The sequence below is a fragment of the Camelus bactrianus genome, chromosome 25 (genome assembly GCF_048773025.1).
Source record: "Camelus bactrianus isolate YW-2024 breed Bactrian camel chromosome 25, ASM4877302v1, whole genome shotgun sequence".
Lineage (NCBI taxonomy): Eukaryota > Metazoa > Chordata > Mammalia > Artiodactyla > Camelidae > Camelus > Camelus bactrianus.
The window spans coordinates 6,819,611-6,835,423 of record NC_133563.1 but is presented as its reverse complement, the minus strand read 5'-3'; the positions used below and the strand labels follow the sequence as shown (position 1 = coordinate 6,835,423).

Here is a 15,813-nt window from a genome sequence, read left to right as displayed (position 1 = left end):
TATATGAAATATCTGAGAAACCACAAATGCACTGGAATTAATATCCAGGACACCACAAAACAATGACTATTTTAGAGTCTTAAGTACCAGCAAGCCTTTGAAGTGAGCTAAATTAAGCCTGTGCTGTCAGGCAGTCACCACCCAGCTTAATCTCTGGCAATCAGAACAAGCCAGGCAGAGTTACTATCCGATGCAGACACAACTGTAGCTGTATCATTTAAAACTTCTCTTCTAACCTCTATTACTTAGAAAAGGAATCCTGCTACTGGAAGCAGTGAAAGAGCATTTATTTCTAAATGTCAATCAAACACGGTATTTATAGCTTATATAGTCTTTTAACTCAGGGGAAGGAAGGCAGAGAGGTATTAATTTAATATTAATGGATCTCATTATCCTTTCTGGAGGAATTCATCAGAGGAATGGGGTTATTCAGAGTAGAAAGAATGAGCAATGTTACAGCAGAAGTCACGGCTCAGTCTGACAAGGACTCCAGGATAACATAATGCCCCTGACTTCTCAGGACCTATTGTGAAGCAGTGTGGCGGAAGCCAGAGGACATAAAGCATCTCTCGGTTTTCCATCTACTTCACTTCCAGCTGTTCGCAGGCTCCTCCTGACCTCTAACACTGGGGCTCCTTCAGAGCCCCATCCTTCCCTTTTCTCTTCACTATCTCCCGAACATCAATACCATTTTTAAGTTGATGTCCTCAAATCTACTTCAGCCCAGGTGTCTGGGTTACAGACGCATATGTCCAACTACATTTTAATCTCTCCACTTTAAGATAGCTCACACTTCAACTAAAACATGCCTATCCAATAACAGCTAGTGAAACAGTGAAATATACTGAGCACTTACTACGGGCCAGACCCCATTCCAAGCATTTTTCATATACTAACTGATTTAACCACCACAACAATCCCATAAGGTAGATACTATAATCATTCCTCTATTCAGAGGGGGAACCTAAGCCGCACGAAGATAAGTAATTAGCCCAATCTTAACGCATTTAATACACGACAGGGTCAGGATTCAGGTCTCTGGCTTCAGAGTCCACGCTCCTAACAACTACGCTGAGTCACTTAAACCAGTCGAGTTTTCTTCCCAAGGTGTGTTCCCTCTCCTGGCCCTAGACTTCCTCACTCCAGTTAAGGTGCAGGTCATATACACAAGCTGGAAAGTATGGGCCATCCTTGATTCCTCCCTTTCCCTCACTGCCTAAACCAGCAAGTTCTGTCAATCCCACCTCCAAACCCATCATCTTCTTTCCCATCCCCAGTGCAGCCGGGATGGTGGGAAAATATGCCCCAAATCAGTCTCCAGGCCTCCGTACTCACACATTCAGTCCCCTAAATGCAACCTTTACTCAGCAACAAAAGGGATCTTCTGAAAACATGCGCCAGTTCATAACCACAGAATTACTAAAAACCACTGAGTGGCTTTTTCTTACCCTGAAAACAAAATCCACACAGCTCAACTCACCATGTCTTCTGAATGCTCCTGGTCTATCTCTAAAACTGCATCTTCAGCCACTCTCCCCCTTACTCACTTTGCTCCAGACACATTTTTTAAAATGCACTTTAAGTTCTGCAAAGCCAATGAAAAATGAATTCGCATGATCTCCTGTCTGGCAGTGTGCATAGCACTACCCCTTTCAGTGCGCATGGACACAGCCTGACTGTAGTTATAAAATGTTCAGGTTTCCAAGATCTTAGAGCTGGGTCCTAATAGCTTTCTTTCTGCACATCTCACACCAACATCCCTGTGTATGTTCATGTTTATCTGGAAAAAGTAACAAAACAACCAGCAGCACAGTTTCTAGAATGGAGGACGATCACCTCCTGGAGGAAAAGGAAATACTGAAACATGGCAGAAGACCCAGTAAAATACGCATCATCATTTGAACCTTCCTCTCAGCCACTGACTCCCTCTCCTCCCAAAAAGGCCAAAAAAGCCTAGAAGATTACCACAAGGCAACAATTTAAACAGCGGGTAAGTTAACACAAGATGAAAAAAAGATAAAGGAGATCTTATTGAAACTCTTGAACTTGGAATAGAGACAGAACACAAGTACACATAAATATCTGCTGTTCTGATTTGTGATGATGGAGAGAGAGTTAAGTATCAGCTCAGATGGGCCCATGAATCAATATTTGTCATTTAATAGGAAGAACTGGCAGCTGGATTCCCTGCCCTTGAAAATACCAAAATATCTAGCGATGCTATCTGATGTACTTACTGGCATCGTCCATGAACTCAAAGTCACCTCCTAGTTCAGAACTTGAAAAGTGATACTGATCTGGATCAGCCAGGGCGCTCAACAGAATCAACAGGAACACGGCATTGATGATCTGCAAGAAGAAAGGGAAAAAAAGTCCATAACCCCAGTATATGTTCCTTGTAATAGAAAATTATACTGACCACATGAAGTTTAACTCCAAGGGCTGCTGCACTTTCAACACTAAGCCCTGCCCACCCATTCATGCAGCCAAGGGCACATGGCTTGCTGGGCAGGGGACAGCTGGCTTTTCACCTCACCTCCCCCTGGGCTGGGCACCCTAGAGCAAGGAACACGCATGCAGCAGTCTGGACGCCAGTGGCTGGAAAAACTCCCTCCAGATAGCCACACACATGTGAACTAGCAACCTCCAGTCTGTTCGGTGATCATACATTTGTCACAGGTTCAGACAATAAAAGCCTTGAGGCCATCTAGGAAACAGCATCAGAGAACGAGAGCAAAGCTACTTAGTGGCAGAGCCAGGATCCTCCCTCCTGCAGGAGCACAGCCGAGCCCCTTTCTACCCAGGACCCCATTTCTATCTTCTAGAAACTGCCGAATACATTTCCATCAGCTGCTTCAAACTCAGCCCACGTGAGCGGAAATCATCTTCCCCAACACCTCCCACCTCTGTTCCTCCTTTTTTGTTCCCTATCTTAAAAAATAGCATTACCATTAATAATTAACAGTGGAAAAGACTCAGGCACTATGCTGAGTGCTTTATGTGGACTCTCTCTTAAGCCCTCCAGTAACCTAATGAAGTATGTGCTAAATTTTATCCCTGTTTTATAAACGAGAAAACTGATGGCTCGGGGGTTAAGAACACTGCCCAAGCTCAGGCAAATAAACTGTAGAAACAGGATTGGGATTCAGGAATTTCAATTCTAAAACCTAATTTCTTGAAATCTCCTGTTCATACTGATAACCTGGTTATCTTTGGGCTTACCATCTCCCTTATCCCTTACGTCCAACCAGCTGCGGGCTTCTGGCCATTCCTCTGTGCGCTTCTGTGTCCCTTACCCCTCCTACCTGCCCAGGCTGCGTTATTATGCACATGTACCAGCCTTGATGGGGCTGGGGTTGGGGGCAGCTTTTCCAGAGTTTATGTGAGGCTCCACTGGAGACTCAGTTATTATTTCTCCTTTTTCCTAAGTTGAGAAAGCTCTGACAGAGTTCTATGTTTCACTCTTACCAAAATGGGAAGATGCATAAACTTCATACATAGAGAAAAGTCTTTACTAACCACAGTAACTAAAGGCACTTCCTACTACAAAAATCATATTTCGAAATACCTGCTTACAGGAGAGGTTCAAATGGAGAGTCAGGTGATTCGTTTTACAACACTCACTCCAGAACCCACTCTGAAGTGGCAATCCCAAGTGGTTGTTTTAGGATTGCTGTAGAATTCAGAATAACCTTTTTGTCCCTTCCTCTATTTTCCAAAGTGTCTAATATGGCCTTATTGCTTTTTGAAAAAAAGTTACAGTAATGAGAATGGCAATTTCCCAGAGCACACATGTATATTACTAATTTAAATGGACATCACAAATGTGTGGGTAACTTTTTTTTATGTACAGAAAAGTACATAGTGAAAATCAAGTCTTCTTCCTGTCCTATCTGTCATGACCTCCTACAGTGACTATTGGAACAGCCACTTTCTTACTTCTCTCCAAAGACCCAAGAAACTTCATAGCACGGTTTAAAGGGAGTGTGATTAGCAAGACTCCAGTGGAAGAAAACCCTTCAGAAGGTATCTACAGCCCACGGGAAAGTATGAGTTAGCCCTACAACGGGCAGATGACTTGGCAAAGATGCTCTCGCATAAATCACCAAGTTTTCTTGGCATTTTATTCCCTCTACATTCTTGTCTTTGGAAAAGGCAGTCCAAAGATTAGGCACTGAAATAAGATCAGATGAAATAAGCTAAGAATGTGTCTCGAAAAGCAAAGCACCACGCAAAGGCAAGGCACTCGCTGCTGTCACCGTGATCAAGGTTTGGAGAAAAAAAGAAAAAACCCACATAAATTTGGGATTCATGGACGGAGCTTTAATGAAGCAAGGGGTGGAGTAGGGAGAGTAAGAGGAAAAGATGGAAGTGGGAGGAAGCCGTGCAGTGAGCCTGGTTAGCGCATGAGGGCCAGATGTGGGGATCCTGTAGAGCCACTTCAGGGCTGGATTTTATTCTAAGTGTAACAAGAAGTCAGTGGAGAATATCAAGGAAGAGAAGAACGTGATCTGATTGGGGTTCAAATGACTAAATTATGTAAAATACCCAGATGGGTGACAGGCATACAACAGCAACTCAAGTTAGTTCCCTTACATAAGCTCGTGCTGGTGTCGGAAGCTCGTGCTGGCGTCGGAAATCTACCTGGCTCCAGGTCTTCCGAGACAGCGCTGTGCAGCTGTGGTCCTGTCCTCCCAGTGCCAACAGGCCCGTCAGCTCCTGATCAGCTTGTCAGTGTCCCCCTCACCTGGTTTACTTATTATACATTCACTCATTGCCTACAACGGAGTAGGTACTTTGCAAAGTGCTCAGGAAGAACTCTCCCGGATTTAGAACAAGAGGATAAATAAATCATGCACCCAAACAACAGAAAGCATAAAGCAGTTAAGCAGGGTAAAAGTTCAGAGAAAGAATAATGGAAATTCAGAGAAAGATGTCACTGAAGCCTAAGGCTGAGCCTGGGGTCACGGGGCGTGCAGCAGACACAGGAGCATTTGGACAAGGACTGGAGACGTGAGAAAATTTTGGAACCTGAGAGGCATGGAAAAGAATAATTTCACATTTGAGAAAGGCCACTGGGACAGGGGCCTGTGCTAAAAATAGCAAGCAGTTCAATTTGGTTAGAACATAGCAGACCAAGGGAAGTGCTCGGGGATGAGAACAGAAATGCAGGCTGGGGTCAGGTGGTGGCGAGTCCTCGAAGCCAGGATAGGAAATGGGGGCTGTATCTCAGTAGTTAATGAAGAAACCTTAAAGGTTTCTGAGGCGGGATATGACGTGATCAGGGTCGTCATTAGGAGGGCCAAGCTGGAGGCTGGGATGGAGGCAGGAAACTGACCTGGAAGGTGTCCCAAGGGTCTGGCTGAGAGGCAGTGAGGGTCCACTCATCTCCAGTTCTTGGGACAACCCTGACAGACAGTCTGAGGTGTTACTCTGAGAGGTTAAGTGACTCTTAGATCTACGTGTGGCAGAGCCAAGGTTTGACTCTCAGGGCTCTTCCACGTGGAGGTAGAATTATTAGAGACATAGTAAGTGAGTAGATGCAAAGATAAAAAAGCAAACGAGACTTTGAAATTCCAAGCCTGTGCGACAATAAAGGAAATAAGGAAGATCGTTCGAAGGACTATGAGAAGGTTGATTTTAGACAGGAAAAGTACTTGCAGGATGTCCGAATAATCAGGCTTTCAGCTTGTCCGTCCAGCCTCTGAGCCTCCCCTTTTCATGCAACCTTAGGCCCTCCCTCCATGTCTTGTTTCCCAACTCCACTTCCGCCGGCCTGGTGCAGTCTTGTGTGCATCTGTGCTTCCTCCGCTCAGCCTCCGAACACAGCACATCATTCCTGATGTCAGAGTGCTGGCTCCAGATTCAGTGTGTTCTTCTTGCTCCAGAGCGGGTCCTGGTTGCCACACTTGGCTGCGCTCCAGCTGCTCCAGTAACCATCACCCTCTTCCCTGTAGCTCTGGCCCTGCAGCCCTTCCCTCGGTGCTCACAAGCCACAGACCACAGTCCAGGGGCCAAGGTCCCTTCCAGCTGCCCTTCCTCTTCAAGAGACAGTCCAGAGAAAGGAGGCATAGATAATACAAAGATGTGATGGGAGGGTCATTACACATCACAAATGACTCACCACTGTTCTTTTAATCACAGGGTGAAATTCTCATGATAGAAGGTCTGTGTGTTGGCACACAGTTCCTGTGTTATTCTATGAAACCTCTCAACTGCTGGATGGCAATGTGACACACCACGGAGGATGTGAATACAGCAGGATTGCAGAGGCACCCATGAGGACCCAGGTCTGTGCAAGGGGTTGGGGGCAGGACTAGCCATGGTAAACAGGGTCGGATGGAAAAGGTCAAACAAAAGTCAAAGCCTCCAAGAACTGTGGGTAAGAAGTACTTCCCGAAAGAGAGAAAATGGCAATCACCCAATTATCGAGTCTGACCAGGAATGAATGTCACCACGAATGAGAACCAAGATGGCAAGGCTTGCCAGGGGCAGATTGTGCAATGAGCACAGCTAATATAAATGTAAAAGAAAGAGGAGCAATGCTCCCTTCCATGTGGGCTTGCTCTGTGTGTTCTGGGAGGTCACGTACAAACTGTTCCCATTCTTATTTACACAGTGTTCCTGTGCTGTCACGTATTTTTCCCTTGTTCTTGACAACGATTATTTCCACATGTAAATACATTCAACGCCTATCCGATGACTTGAGTGGTGTCAGGCCCTTGCATCTTCTCCAGGGATCCAAAGTGCTCTTCACCCTTAAGTCATGTATCAGACCCTAAATGAACAGTGAGATCTGCAGCTTGAAGCTAAACAAATGAAAATGTAAAATGTAACTATCAGATCACTTTTTAAAAGCCTCAATAAGAATCTTAAGACCATTCAAACCCACCGAGATAATAATTACACAACAATCAGAATTTTGCACTGAAAGTTATGTCTAAAAATGATCACTGTAGACTAATTTATAATAATGAAAATGTGAAACAGAAGTAGAATGACTAAATAAGATTACAACAAAATAAGAGAATGCTATGTAAGCATGAAAAATCACATTTAAAAAATATTAATGACAAGGGGGAAGGTTATAGCTCCGTGGTACAGTGCGTGCTTAGCATGCATAAGGTCCTGGGTTTAATTCCCAGCACCTCCTTAAAATAAATAAATAAAAACCTAATTACCTTCTCCAAACCCCCCCACAAATTTTTTTTAAGTAAAGAAAAAAATTAACAAGAAAATGTTCATGGCATAATGTTAAACAGTAACTGCAGTATAAACATTTTTTATTCCAATTTATAATTTATGTTCCCATGTATAAATCAGACTGAAAACACGAAAACAATGTTATAAACCACGTGGGAGGTCTGCGGACACCTTGTTCCTTTAATTACCAGTATATCTTTTTTTGCATTTTCCTGAGTATCTAACATGAGCACAGTTGCTTTTATAATCGGGAAAAATTATTTCAAGCTTCAAAAATATTTTTAATATAAAATATGATGTAGAATATCATTATTAAGCCTGATTCTCTAAAGGGAAACAACTACTAGGAAGAAGATGGCCAACTAATAAGCAGGTCTGGCCAGGCATTCCCATCAGAACTTGGGAAGAGGTGTATCAGAGGAGAAGAGTCAGAGTGAAATAAACATAATCAGGAGAGCTGCCACTTGCAGTAATGGTGAACTAGGTAATACAAACCAACCTTCTCGCCGAGGGCAACCAGAAAACTTGGACAAAACACAAATGAAAGGCATTAGACAGCTAAGTCAGTGAAGAATTACAGGCCAAGATCCAGCAGAACGCAGAAATACCCCTGAGGGCATTTGCTGATTCCAGAAGAGATGGATGAGAGCTTGAGAGCACCCTTGACCGTCTTGCTGGGCCAGGGAGTTGAGAGCTGGCGCGCAGGCCTGCTGGATGGGGGTGGGGGTGGGGGTGGAGGGCAGAATTCCCCCGGGCTTTGTCATAAGCCCTCATAAGGGCCTCACCACTGGAGTCAGGAGAACCAGAGAAGACACAGCCCAGCCTGGCCTCATGTGAGTGCTGAAACTGGAATGTGGGGATTGCCAGCTGCTATGCCCCTGTAAGAAGCTATTAAAATCCTTATTGGAGAAAGATTTCATCCCATGCCTCAGACTGATTCTTCAATTTTTTCAAACACAATGTCCAGAATACAAGAAACAAACAGGAGAAGGCAGGAGGCTAAGAACAAGAACCAGCAGAAGCTGACAACAGGAACAGACCATAGGTGCTCTGGATACTGAAAGTGATTATGTTTACAATATTCAAGGAGATAAGAAAAAACCAAACAAGAATCGTGGCAGGGAACTTCAATCACATAAAGAAAAGAAAGAAAAGAAAAAAAAGAAAGAGAAAAAGGGATATGAGAGTAGTTTTTTTTTTTAAGAATTGAAACTCTAAAATGAAAAAAATACAGTAGCTAAATCAAGAACTTAGTGGATGAATTTAACCCATTTAGACAGTTGGCTTTAATAAAAACAAAAGAAGCCAGAAAGCAATGGAGTTAATATCTACAAAATGCTAGGGGCGAAAGGACAGCTTACAACTTTCTATTAAGCAAAAAACCAAAAAAAGAACCCAATTCTTCGAGGACGAAAATGAAACAAAGATATTTTCAGACAAAACCAAGGGAATCTGTCACCAACAGCTCAGCCGTGAAGCAGGTATTAAAAGGGGGCTCTCTGGCCAAAAGAAAAAGATACCAGCTGGAAGACTGAAGATGTACAAAGAAATGAGGAACAACAGAATGATAATTATGTTGGCAACTGTGAATACTACTAACAAATATTAACAACAATAATAATGACTTGTGAGTGCAAAATACAAACAGAATCAAAACACACAATAACAGCATATAGATCAGGAGGATGATTGGAACAGAACTGATCGATGGTGCCTGCATTGTCCAAGAAGAGAATTAAAGCACCAATTAATACAAGATTTTTAAAAGCCAAGCATGTATATTATAACCTCCAGGGTCATCTTAGAGAACAGTCAGGGTTGCGTGGCAGTGTTTGCTTAGTGATAACCAAGGTGTTTATACTTTGTGCACTTTCTGTATGTGTGCCATATTCACAGTCAAAATGGTTAAAAATAAAAATACACATATAAATTATAATCTGATATGCTGTTTTCAGACAGCTGGCTAATTTTTATACTCCAGTATTTGGAAATCTTCTAAAAACTACCAACAGCAGATGTGCCTTTCACTTGGGTCCAACTTCAATGGGCAAATCAAAGTGAAATTAATTTTAGGCTTTTTAATTGAAATTTATTTAAATTTTAGAATTGATCCAAACGTGCTTTTTATTCAAATAAGCCCCTGTCTGCATGGCCCTGTTCTGATATTAAAATAAATCTCTCACACGTGCTATGTCAATTCAAACAATTGTGCTGAATATATCCTGGGGAAAATCAGATCTACCATAAAATCCCACCCGCCTAAGAAACTGACCAAATCAGCTCATCCACTATGTGCCCAACACTCTGCTTGACACTGGGTTATAAAATGATGTCTAAAGATCGCCCCCCCCCCCCCGTCCCTGACGAGCCAAATAACCCAGAGACAAGGTCTTGGAGCTGAGAAGAAAAGAGGCAATTTTATTGCTTTGCTGGGCAAAGGGGACTCACAGCAGGCTAGTGCCTTCAAAACTGTGACCCCACCTTGGGGACGGGGTGAGTGGTTCTACAGCCATAGCTCAGTCAATAAAGCATCGATAACAAGCAACAGATTCATTTTCTCATCAGACTTAGAGTGGCAACATCATGCCTCCAGGAGACCAATTCTACAGAGGCCAGCATTAGATATCTTTATTTCGTAAGCACTCAAAGCGTGGTCTTCTTGGTAATTCAGGCTATTTTGTAAGGGTACAGTCCTGTGATTATGTGAGGACTCAGAGACCAAGTGTGATTATTACTTTCAGTTACTGGAATAAAGTAGAAACAATGAGATCAATAGCTTTAGTTTTAACAATGGGTCTGGAACTGTTAGTAGCAACCGGTCAGTCAGGTTAGTTGACTGTTTTAAAAGAAAGCATAAGAATGAGCAATCCGTTAGCCTAAGTTCGGCCATTTTATTCATCCTCCTTCAAAAGGATGAATATGATGAGTAAGATGAATAAGGCATGGTCCCTGCCCTCAAGCACTGGTAGCCCAGGGAGTAAACACACAGCAGCAGCCCAGTAAAATGTAGGATAAATGCTAAATGTTCATTAATTCATCCATTGAATCGTTCAAAAATTATCTATTAGGCAACAAATAAATGCCAGGCACTGTGCTAACATCAATATATATTATTCCCCCCTCAAGGTAGACTATCACCTAGTGGGTAACAACAGTCAAATAAATTAGCTGTTCCACTTAAAGTGGAAAGGAATTCAGCTTTACTGGTGGCTGGGGCAGTCGAAGGCCTTCACAGGAAGATGACTTTCTTAACACCAGAAAGTCACAGACTTTTGGAAGTCTTGAGAGACAAAAATTACAGCACAAGTAATTTTAGGGAATCAGACAAAGTGACTAAGAATTAGGTGTTAAGAGAAAGTCCAACGAAATAAAAACATAAAAATGAGCGACTCTTGGTAGTCCTTTGAGTTGAATTATAATTTCAGCCAATGGTTTCAACTGTAGAAGCTCTGACTCCTCTAGGTTACACACTGTGCAGAAGAAGGTTTAAGCACTAAAATGGAAGTTGTATCTTTTATTAGAGCCCCATTTCAACAGGCAAAATTTAAAAAATACATTAGAGATTTCCCCCCCAAATTCAATGAAGTCATTCTGATTCACCTTGCAGCCCACACTGCCATCGTTAGGGCACGTCTTCTTCATGGGTGATGGATTAAATCAGGAGACCACCACCACTGCACACTTTGACTTCCATCACTGAAGCAGTTTTGCCTCCCCTAGGTGGTGTGATTTTTTTATTTATTTATTTATTTTTTTTTTTGCTAAGGGGAGGTAATTAGATTTGTTTATTTATTTATCTTTAGAGGAGGTACTGAGGATTGAACCCACGACCTCATGCATGCTAGGCAAGTGCTCTACCACTTGAGCTATACCCTCCCTCCTCACGGTGTGATTATCACTGCCATTCTACAGATGAGGACTCTCAGACTGCAGGGGAAACCTGCACCAGGTCATGTTTGCAGCCGAGACGCAATCATTGGTCCTTTGATTACAAACGCCACACATGCGCTTTCCAGCCACCCAGGTTCTGCCCAAGAAGCCAACACACCCAGTTCACCAGCCCCTCAAACAACCCCCTGGCAGCAGGCTCGGGGTTCTGTTTAGGGAGTGTTCCAGACAGCCACTCTCAATGTGCCAGGAGGCCGGCAAGCACAGTGAAACCGACTTGCCACCCCAGCAGCAGCAATCCCAACTTCCCTGAATGGACTCGGTCGGGTTCGGATCCTCACTCTCGGGCTGAGACACCACTAAATGCTCTCAGAATAATGAGAAAGATGTCTGGACGGTGGACAGAAAGCAAAGGATGGTCCTCTAGCAGAGGCCAGAAAGAGGGCTGTTCACAGAGCCACTGGGAGACTTGGGAGGGGGGCATGGATGGGGAGAACAGCCGTGTTCCCTTTTATACCCTAAAGAACATTCTGGATCTCTGAGTATAAAGAGCTAGACCTCCTCTAGAAGCCTAGTTCACAGTGGGCTCTGGAGAGCTAAACTGTGCAGAAAGAAGGGTCAATTACTAGAGGGTTAGAAGGCCGACATGTGGAAAAAAGAAGAGAAAATGTAAAGTGCTAAATGGCTAAACTAATTTTTTAGTGCAGCAAATCCGGTGTTCTTTGTGTTCTGATATGCCCTGTGCTTTTAAAGACTGTTTAAAGCAATTATATTACTTCCTCCCTGTTTAGTTTTAATATAAAAAAGAATATTCCTGCAGCTATTCACCAAAGACAAAAGTGAAACTCGTAACATAGAGTGTCTTTGCTAAAGAAAGAGGCAGTCACAGATTTAACCATTAGAATATAAATTCTGCATTCCATTCAAGAAGAGTGTTACTACACTGTATTTTAGAACTAAATTTTTTGCTTACGAAAATAGCAATACATTAAATACACCCAAAAACAAAAACAAATTTTGAAATTAAAGACAAAAAATACACTTCTAGTTTACACATATGGTTTGCAATTTAGAATAAAAATCTGCTAAAGTATAAGTTGACAGCTAAATTTTTAAAGTCTTGTCAAAATAAAATGCAATGATATAATTTAACTATATGTAGACAAAGAAATGTTTTGTAATCATAAGGCTGATTGTTGAATAATATCTTCTCCTTTCCATACATAAAGTGTGTACCAGAAATATTACTATATTCTTTTAAGCAGAGACAAATATTCTTTACTATGAATCTCGGTAATGGAACATTCTTAAAGGTGAAGTTAATATCTGATATTGTTACTTTCCAATAAAAGAAAGTAGCATTAGACTGCTTCAAACGTAGACAGCCTCTGAAGATCACTGTTCTTAGCTATTCTCAAAGTAAACTAATGAAAAGATTATCTAGTAAATTATTAATTAACTGTTACTAACGTAAATTCACAAATTTCTTTATTTACATACTTACTTTAAAACAAATTTACATAATTACTTTAAAGCAAATATTAACATTATCTGAGAAACTTCCACTTAGTTTCTAAACTGCTGACAGAGAAAAAACAAAAACTAGGCAAAGAAATATTCTCAGGTAAAAATAACAAAAGAATAAAAAAAAATACCTATTTAAATTTTACTAAATTTTGAAAACATTTTCCTAAAAGCTCTGTAGTGTTTCTGTTATTAAAGCTTCTTCCTTATAACTACACATTGACTCTTTTCACCAAGCCTTCAGTTACTCGTCCTGTTCAATACTTTTTGAAGGAATAAAAACTAACAGTCAAAGTTTTAACTACATGGGCAAGATTCTAAGAAAACAAAATTAGCACCAGAAATGAGTGGGCCCACAAGCCACTGCTACCAAAAATGTGCTCGGCTGACCTGCGGCGTTAGCACCTCCTCCAGCTTGTTACTCATGTAGAACCACAAGACCTGCCCTAACTCAGGAATAAAGGTCAGTAAGACTGACAGCCAACCTCTCAGCAGCAAAGCAGAAGTCAAGAGACAGTGAAGGAGAGCTTCGCTGTGTTAAGAGACACTGTCAAGCAAGGATTGAAATACCTTTCAAGAATGAGAGCCAAACAGAGATATTTTCAAAGAACAACTGTCAGAGTTTGCCACCAACAGATCCTCCCTAAAGGAAGTTTTTTTAATATATAGACAGAAGAGAAGGACAGATCCTAGACTGCAGGTCTGAGGTACAAAAGAAAATGATGGATCATGTACTTTCCACACTAAAATAGCCATTTTTTAAGTAAAAACTATAGTGACTGCAAAAAAAAAAAAAAAAGAGAGAGAGAGAATGGACAAAGAACAGTAGTAAACATGTGGGTAACAAAGCAAACATGGACTGTATAGCTCCAAGTCTTGGGGAGCTTAAAAAATAGACACTAAAAGATAAGAAATGACTGGACTTAGAGGACTTGTATTATTCAAAAGAAAGACAAAGATATTATTAAGTGTAGACTTTGATAAGTACACATGTTAAAATTTCTTGAGTGGGCGAGGGTATAGCTCAGTGGTAGAGCACAAGCTTAGCATGCATGAGGTCCTGGGTTCAATCCCCAGTACCTCCATTTAAAAACAAAGGTTTTTTTTTTTTGAGTGAAGCACTAAAATAATAGAAATGAAAAATAGCAAACAGGCAAAAAAATGGATAAGAAAAATTCAGGTAATGTGAAAGATGGCAAGGAGAGAAAAACAGAAAACAATGAGTGAAATAAGCCATAATATATTAATCACTGTTAATGTAAGTGGGGTAGTTTCTCTGGTTAAAGACAAAGACTGCCATGCTCTCCAACATGGCCACTCATCCCCAAACTCTCCCACATGCCTTATCACAGTGCCCCACATGCTCCTTTGCAGCACTTACCACAATTATGTTGCAATATTTATTTGTGTGACTACTAATTAATACATGTTAATTACTGTTAATTTCCTCTACTAGACCACAGACGCCATGTTGTCAAGGATTGGGTCTATCATGAACCATCATTGTATTGCCAGCACCCAGCACAGTTCCTAACACACAGGATGTTCTCAAATCTGATAAAGGAGGAATGAAGAAAGGAGGGAAGAGGGAAACTGGATGAGTATCAACATTCCTTTTTAAATTTTCTACAATTATTTTCTTCTGAGATGGGAAGTCCTTACCCATAAGCCCAGTTAGTTTTCTAATCCATAAACCAGCCGCATTTCATCCTTTACTAGATGAAAACATGAGCTCTTATAGTGAAAATGCTACTCTTCATTTTACCTTTAAAAAAATTTTTTTAACACTCAATTAAGAACTCCATTAATGCAGCACACCTTGGGGAAAATGCATTTGCATTTGAATACTACTTAGTTTGATCCATAGTTGTAACTATTTTATGACTTGTTTAAATTGTTTTGTGGTATTTTTAAATAATTATTTACAATTATTTATTGCTAGAATTATTAACTCCAGTTTAGAGAGGAAAATTGAAGTACTGAGAACTAATAAGTACTGTTTTGCAGACTGGAATTAAAGCCTCTTGTAGTTAGTACTGGTGTCATGTGTCAGGTCAGTTAGCAGATGCCCCTCAAACTGGTTCTCCTCTTCTTTCACAGGAACAGGCTTATTTGGAGATACCAACACCCAGCTAAAGAGGACATCTCCCAGCCTCCCTTGCAGCTAGGTCATATGTCTTATCTTTGGCTACTGGGTCGTAAGTGAAAGCAATGTGTACAATTTCCATTGCACATCCTTTAAAAAAGATGAAGCTGCTTGTCTTCCAGGTGCCCTCTCTCCCTTCCAGCAGGCCCGAACACAAACACAGTGCTGGTGAGCTACCTCCAACCACACAGACGAGGATAAAGGAAGTAGCCCCCTCGAACCAGAGAAGTCGCACATTCAGGATGGCACGGCTGCTCGACCAGCCTGGGTCTCAGGAAGGATGGCCTCCTCGAATAAAGTCTGCCAATCCTCCCCTACTATTAACACAGCAAGAAACAAACTGCATCTTTTGCATCTCTGTTACAACACTTTATCCGTACCATAGCAAACACAGGCGTTAAAGCTAATATTAACATAAAAAAGAACAGGTATCAGCTAATCCAGTGCTACCTTAAAAGGTGAAGGAGGCGGAGTCATGCTAGATCAAAAATTAAGACCTCAAAAGGACTATCCAAGAAGCAAATCCTTCTCTTTAAGCATAACTGGAAGAAGACACACTGAAGTTGGCCTCACCAGGTCTTCAAGAAAAGCTGTAAGTACTCAAATCACTGACAGTCATCATTTAGTGCCCGCTACAGAAAAATAAAGCATACAGGGCTAAGGACAGGAGCATTCATCTTGACTAGGATTATATTTCCCCATCGAATATTAATAAATTGGCATTCTGGTTTTACCTGTCCATCTACTGCAAATTTAGTCAGCTTGAATCAGCCATTCCACATGAGGATATTGACAAAATCCAATCTCTGGTCCAACAAGGTTGAGGGCTCACTAAGGAAAGACCAGACTCCAGTGTATCTCATTTGGCCTCACCTAGGTGACCCCCTAAGTGATTCTTTTTTTCCAACTTGTAACACCTCCATTTCTGCAACTCCCAGTCCTGTATTGTTAGTCAACAAAGATGTCAGTGCCTACTTGTGCCAAGCGTTACTGCTTCCCCATCTCTCACCACAGAACCAGCTATGTAACTTTAGCTGCCCAAGGTTAAGAAA

General features: G+C 41.6%; 1 protein-coding gene across 1 annotated transcript in view; it reads right to left on the bottom strand.

Moving 5' to 3' along the window:
* The window catches only part of LAPTM4B (lysosomal protein transmembrane 4 beta), a 54,487-nt gene that overhangs the window by 30,833 nt on the left and 7,841 nt on the right, over window positions 1–15,813 (bottom strand). Inside the window, exon 2 of the mRNA XM_010968014.3 lies at window positions 2,238–2,349. Coding sequence (XP_010966316.1) covers window positions 2,238–2,349 — 112 coding nt within the window. The remainder of the gene's footprint in view (window positions 1–2,237; window positions 2,350–15,813) is intronic.